The 6,741-nt window shown below is 40.2% G+C and overlaps 1 protein-coding gene across 1 annotated transcript; it reads left to right on the top strand.

The window, feature by feature from the left end:
• Window positions 1–158: 158 nt before the first annotated feature.
• Window positions 159–1,208, top strand: LOC126501822 (vomeronasal type-1 receptor 4-like). Its single transcript, XM_050142679.1, has one exon. It carries the CDS (start codon window positions 183–185, stop codon window positions 1,086–1,088), a length of 906 nt encoding a protein of 301 aa, XP_049998636.1. The 5' UTR covers window positions 159–182; the 3' UTR covers window positions 1,089–1,208.
• The last annotated feature ends 5,533 nt before the right edge of the window (window positions 1,209–6,741 follow it).

Raw genomic sequence — 6,741 nt, 5'->3', positions numbered from 1 at the left:
ACAGGGAAGAGGAGGAGTTCGGGGACCCAGTCTACAGCAGCACATGTGTCCATCACTGACTCGTATACCAGAAAATGCTATTATGTGAAATGTTTTTTCAGATGAATGTCTAGCATTACTAATGCTTTCTGGAAAGATTCTTTGTATCCTGAATACAAGATTTTCTACCCAGAAAGGAAGAAATGTTTTCAAAATTTATTAAGCAAATAGTTTTCCTCTTCATGACTGTGTTTGGAACTCTGGGAAACATTTATGTTTCTGTGAATTATATGTTCAGTTGGTGGCGAGGTCCTGAAAAGAAACCCATCCACCTTATTCTCATCCATTTGGCTTTTACAAACATCATAATCCTTCTTGCAAAAGGATTGCCAAAGACAATGGCAGATTTTGGTTTGAGAAACTTCCTAGATGACATAGGATGTAAGATCACCATTTACCTGTCAAGGGTGGCCCGTGGGGTCTCCATCTGCACCAGCAGTCTCCTCACTGTGGTCCAGGCCATCATCATCAGTCCCAGAGCATCTGGATGGAGGAGGCTCAGACCAAAGTCTGCATGGCACATCCTTCCATTCTTTTCATTCTTTTGGATACTCAACGCTTTAATAGGTATGAATCTAATCCATTCCATCACAAGTGTAAGCCTGAATATATCACAGCTTAAGAATAAAGATGACTATTGTTATTTTATGCCTGAAAGTAAAAATACAAAATGGACTGTTCTTTCATTTATGGTCCTGAGAGATGCTGTGTTTCAGGGAGCCATGGGTGCGGCCAGTGGCTACATGGTACATCTTCTCCACAAGCACCACCAGCATGTCCTCTACCTTCAGAACTCCAAGCTTCTCTACAGAACTCCCCCTGAGCTGAGAGCTGCTCAGAGTGTCCTCCTTCTGATGCTCTGTTTTGTTTTCTTCTATTGGACTGACTGTGCTTTTTCTCTAATTATAAGTATCTATTTAGCAGACAAATCTGTGGTTGGAAATATTCAAAAATTTCTGGCTCTTGGTTATGCAACTTTTAGCCCTGTTGTGTTGATTCGCAGGGATGGATTCTGCCTGAGTGTTGGCATGCTCAGTGGAAGAAATTGAGAAACTATCTCTTTCATTTTTCTGTTCAATGAGTGTGAATGAGTTCTCAGTTCTGCAATATTGTGGGTAAGACAAAATTCTCACAGAGCAGGTTAGGCATGGGGTTGTTCTCACACACTCTTCCTGGTGGCCACAGCCTTGACCTGAAAGAGAGAGAGAGAGAGAGAGAGAGAGAGAGAGAGAGATCTTAGAAAAATATGGTGATAAAAGAAATCTTATTCTCCAATTTTCCTCTCTTTTCAAGTGATTTTTTTAAATTCCTATATTTTTGTGTATGGATAATTTACCTGCTTTATGTCCTTGTAGCACATCCATGCCTGGTGCCTATAAAGGGTAGAACAGGTCATTAAATGTCCTGTGACTTACTGGAGTTGGAATGGTTGCTCTCAACCAGAGTGTGGTTGCTAGGAATTAAACATGGGTTTTCTGGAAGAAAAGTTAGAGCTCTCCATTACTGAACTGTCTTCAGCACAGAGAAAATGGTCGTAATTATATTTTATAAAATTGGTTATACTGTCACCAAGATTGGAAGCACACAGATGAAATTGGTCAGTTTTATCAATTTCACAGTGATTTAGTCATGTTATCCAAAGAAATCCATATCTTGTACCTGATGCTGTACTTGCTAAATGTTAGTTTAGCTATGATGTGATTTGGGGTTCTCCAAAGTGTTTGTATGTTTCCTTCTGTAGAAACTGTTTTTACAGAATTGTGGAAAACGGTAAGAACTACATCCACTTCCTGGAATCCCAGTGCACTAATCACAGAACTCAAATGTACTGGAATGTTTATGTGGTGTTATTTATGAAGGTTCTCTGTAGGAATGAAGGTTGTCCATATGGGATAAACTGGATAAGGAATACACAGTAAAGTTTTATTTTATCCATCTATAGTTTCTATGTTGATTTAAAAATGTGGATTTCCCTTTTTGCAAGATTAAAATGCAGTGTGATTGAAGCAGATTGAGGCTTGTTAGCAGCTGCCCTTTGTTAATGCCTGGTTGCTCTCCACAACACTATCCAGCTGTTTGTCATCAAAGAGCTGCAAAAGGATCTTATTCTAAATCCATTTAAGTGAAGGATTCGCTATCTGATTTCTTAACTTGGATCCATACAATAAGATACCGACATGGTTCTAAGAATATTATAGACGCATTCTGAAAAATATTTATTGATATAATCATTGATCATGAAAGTATTGAATTGCTAGAGGTGGGTTTATGCCTTATTTTAAAAAAAACTGCTCTTTCATATCTGACTAAATTGTAACAGTTTGGATTCCTCATGGCTTTACTTTACAATGATGTATAAGTTTTATATTTTGCTTGGTTGTATTGTATATACAAATTATTTAAGTAAGTGATGTGTATTGTATTGTGATACAGATTATTAAATAGCTTGTTTTTCAAACATAAAATTTATTTTATGTATGTGTCTCTATGAGTGTATGTCTATGAGTGTGTGTCTGTGTGAATGTGTCACATTTGTACAGGCTCCCACACAGACCAGAAGAGGGCACTGATCACAGGGAGCTAGAGCTACAGGCAGTCCTAGATGCGAGTGCTGGGTAAGGAACCAGGGTCCTCTGCAAGAGGAGCAGGTCTCCTAACCATCCCTCCAGCTCCTTCTCAGATTCATCTATTACTTCTCTGAGTCTCACCCTCTTCAGTTACATAGAGGACCAGATTAATGAACACTTTCTTAGTTAGTCTGTGTAATTTGACTCAAATGGAAGCGACCTAAGAACACAGAGAAGAAGATGTGTTAAATCTGAATGATGAAATAATTGTTAAATGTTAAGAATAAGTAGAGGTGGTCGGGTGGTGGTTGTGCACGTCTTTATTCTCGGCACTTAAAGGCATAGGCAGATGGTTCTTTGTGAGTTAGAGACCAACCTGGTCTACAAGAGTTAGTTCCAAGACAGGCTCCAAAGCTACAGAAAAAAAACCTATCAGAATGGCTAAGATAAAAAACATTAATGATAGCTTATGCTGGATAGGATGTGGAATAAGGGGAACACTCATCCATTGCTGGTGGGAATGCAAACTTGTGCAACCACTTTGGAAATCAGTGTGGAGGTTTCTCAGAAAATTGGGAGTCAACTTACCTCAGGGTCCAGCAATACCACTCTTGGGAATATACCCCAAAGATGCTCAATCATGCTACAAGAGCATTTGTTCAGCTATGTTCATAGCAGCATTATTTGTAATAGCCATAACCAGGAAACAACCTAGATATCCCTCAACGAAAGAATGGATAAAGAAAGTGTGGAGTATCTACACACTAGATTACTACTCAGCTGTGAAAAACAATGACATCTTGAATTTTGCATGCAAATGGATGTATTAGAAAACACTATCCTGAGTGATTTAACCCAGACCCTAATGGTATGTACTCACTCATTAGTGGATACTAGCCATAAACAAAGGACATTGAACCTATAGTTTATGATCCTAGAGAAGCTAAGTAATAAGGTAAACCCAAAGAAAATCATACATAGATCCACCTGGATATTGGAAGCAGATAAGATCATCTGACAAAATTTGGGAGCATAGGGCCAGGGGTAGAAGGAATGGGGAGAAGGGGAAAAAGAGCAGAGAAGGGGAGGGTTGGGGAGAGGTTGAGGGAATGGGATAGTTGAGATGGAATAAGGACAGAGACGAGAGCAAGGAAAGAGATATCTTGATTGAAGATCCCATTTTTGGGTTAGCAAGAAACCTGGCTCTAGAAAAATTCCCAGGATTCCACAAGGATAACCCCAGCTAAGACCATAAGCAATAGAGGAGAGGGTGCCTGAACTGGCCTTGCCCTGTGGTCAGACTGATGATTATCTTAAATAACACCATAGAACCTTTGTCCAACAACAGATGGAAACAGAGACAGAGACCCACATTGGAACATTTGACTGAGCTCCCAAGGTCCAGTTAAAGAGCAGAAGGAGGGAGACTATGAGCAAGGAAGTCAAGACTATGAGGGGTTCACCCACTGAGACAGTGTGCCTGAACTAATGAGAGCTCACCAACTCCAACTGGACTGGGAATGAATGAACATGGGATCAAACTAGTCCCTCTGAATGTGCTTGACAGTTGGGGCAGACTGAGGGGCCAATGATAATGGCACTGGGATTTGTCTCTACTGCATGTACTAGTTTGTTGGGATCCTATTATCTTTGGACATATACCTTGCTCAACCTGAATGTAGTAGGGAGGGCCTTGGACTATCCACAGGGCAAGGTGCCTTGCCCTCTCTTAAGATTGGAGGTGGGTGGGGGGAGGGTGTGTGGAGGGAGTGGGAGGAGGGGAGGAAGTGGGAATTTGGATTGGTATTTTTAAAGTAATAAAATAAAGTAATATTTAAAAAAGAAAAAATAGAGGACTCTTGAGAGATGCCTCGGTGGGTAAAAGCACCTGCCGACAAGTCAGACAAGCTGATCCATCTCTGAGGAAGAAAACTGACTCCCATGTGCTGCCCTATAACCTCCATGTTCATGTTGAGATATACACACAAGAACACACACACACACAAAACCTTTAATTTGAAATTTAAAAAAAAGGAATATAGGGATTCATAACTATTGACACAGCATGAACTAGAATGGTCTGGACTCTGAGTGGCATATAGAGTTGGTATTGTGAATTTTTTCCCTAAAAATATAAAAGAGTAGAATGGAAAAAATAAAACAAAGCCTTGATCAGAACAATAATTAAAATTTTAACATATGATGAAAATTCTAAATAAGTAGTAGATAGTAAAGGCAACCGGGAAATCAAATTCAATTATGCCCTTCAAGGAGAGCACATAAGATTAGACAGATGGGTTGGTATAATAACTCCATCATTTCCTTATTCTGGACACATTGTTTGTAACTAGCATGGACCTGTGGACATTATGCTAAGTGAAATCGGTCATCTGCATACAGACAAACACCATGTGATTTTACTAGTAAGTGGAACCTAATAAAACAGAGAATAGAGCCTTTAGAGTGTGGTGTGCAGCCTACAGCCCTCAGAAACTACCTCATATATGTGAGGTGTTTGTGCTTATATCTGGTTCCTCCATATAATCAGAATTATGAAGGGGTAGCTACTCAGAGCTTGCCAGTCTTCACTATCAAATTCTACCTGCCATGTGACTTTTCCTAGAAAGATATTTAAAAAAAATCATCCACCCCAGATCAGGGTAAAAACTGTGCAAAGAATTGGTTCCATCTAAGTTGAGTTGAATGGACCAATTTACTTGGATTACCAGATTACATTGTAATTTTTAGGTCATGGGAGACTCAAACACACCTGCATGACCAGAAATTCTGGCTCAACATAGCTGACAACCTACATAAAAAAAGCTGTATGAGAAAATATCCGAAGCCTCAATCAATATTCTATGCACTCCCCAAGTCAATTAGTAGCTATGGCAGTAAGAAGTGGAGACTGGAATTTTAGGCAAAGCTGTGCAAACAGCCTCCACATTGCCATGGGATTCTAACTGTCTCATTACCAATACCACAGAGCAAGCTACCACTCTACTGTGCCAAAGGTATTCTGTGGGCTTTAAAGTTTCTGCTTCATGGTGGCCAATGGCCATGGGCTGGCTAGTTCTGTCAACTTGACACAAGCTAGAGGTATAAGATCCAAATGTAGGGTATTTTCTTAATCACTGATTAATGGGGAAGTTCCAAGCCCTTTAGGGTAGTTCCATCCTTGGGGAAATGATCCTGGGTTCTATACAAAAGTAGACTGAGCAACCATGGTGAAGAAGACAGCAAGCAGCACCCCTCTATAACCTCTGCATCAGCTCATGCCAGGTTCCTGCACTGGGTGAGTTCCTGTCCTCATACCTTGATGATAAACAGTGATGTGGAAGTGTAAACCAAACAAACCCTTCCCTCCGTTTAAGAACATGATCCAGGAATGGAGTAGTTTGAGAATTCTGAGTGCTTGAAGAAACACTCCAAGAAAACAGGACAAACATCTTCTCTCTCCGTTTCTCCAAATCACAGAACTTTTCTTGGAATGTGTTTCTACACTCCGTCTAGGCATAGCAAAAAGGAGTGGGTTTATTTCTGATTGCCGCTTATTGCTTGTTATAGATAATCATTTAAATGTTTAAAAAGTCCTTTGTGTGTTTCTGTGATGAACATGATTTTGCCATGCTCAGCTTGTCTTTGCCCTTGTATACAGCATGACCTCATGTGAACTTTCTTACCCTCAGAGTATAACTTGTCTGCTGCCCTGAATAAAGTTGGCTGCTGCATGAGACTTCAGTCCATCTTATTCTCCCAGGTCCCTCTACCTCTGGAAGGTGGCAAGTGGTGCCTGAAATTGGCTATGAAATCAGAGAGTGGGGACCCTCACGGAAGGAGATGAGTGAGAATAATGGGGCAGACACCAGGGAAGGAATCGTCTTATGTTGAGTTTCTGCTTCATTTTCAAGAAAGCAGGAGCACTACTACCCAAAACACACCTATGCAGTTGCTTTCAAGTTGTTTGTGCTCAAATCCCTGGTTTTCAGAAGAAGGAACTTTACATGAGAAAGTATGGGACAGAGTCCCAAAAACACACTGCAAAGACACATAAATAAGGTGAAAAGATCACTGTTCAATTCTCGGTCACTTGGGCATTAATATGGATGGTTATAAAAATCCTTAGGAAAATAAG

The sequence above is a fragment of the Alexandromys fortis genome, unplaced genomic scaffold (genome assembly GCF_014885135.2).
Source record: "Alexandromys fortis isolate MF-2015 unplaced genomic scaffold, M_Fortis_MF-2015_v1.1 scaffold_5, whole genome shotgun sequence".
Taxonomy (NCBI): domain Eukaryota; kingdom Metazoa; phylum Chordata; class Mammalia; order Rodentia; family Cricetidae; genus Alexandromys; species Alexandromys fortis.
This window is presented reverse-complemented; position numbering and strand designations above follow the sequence as displayed.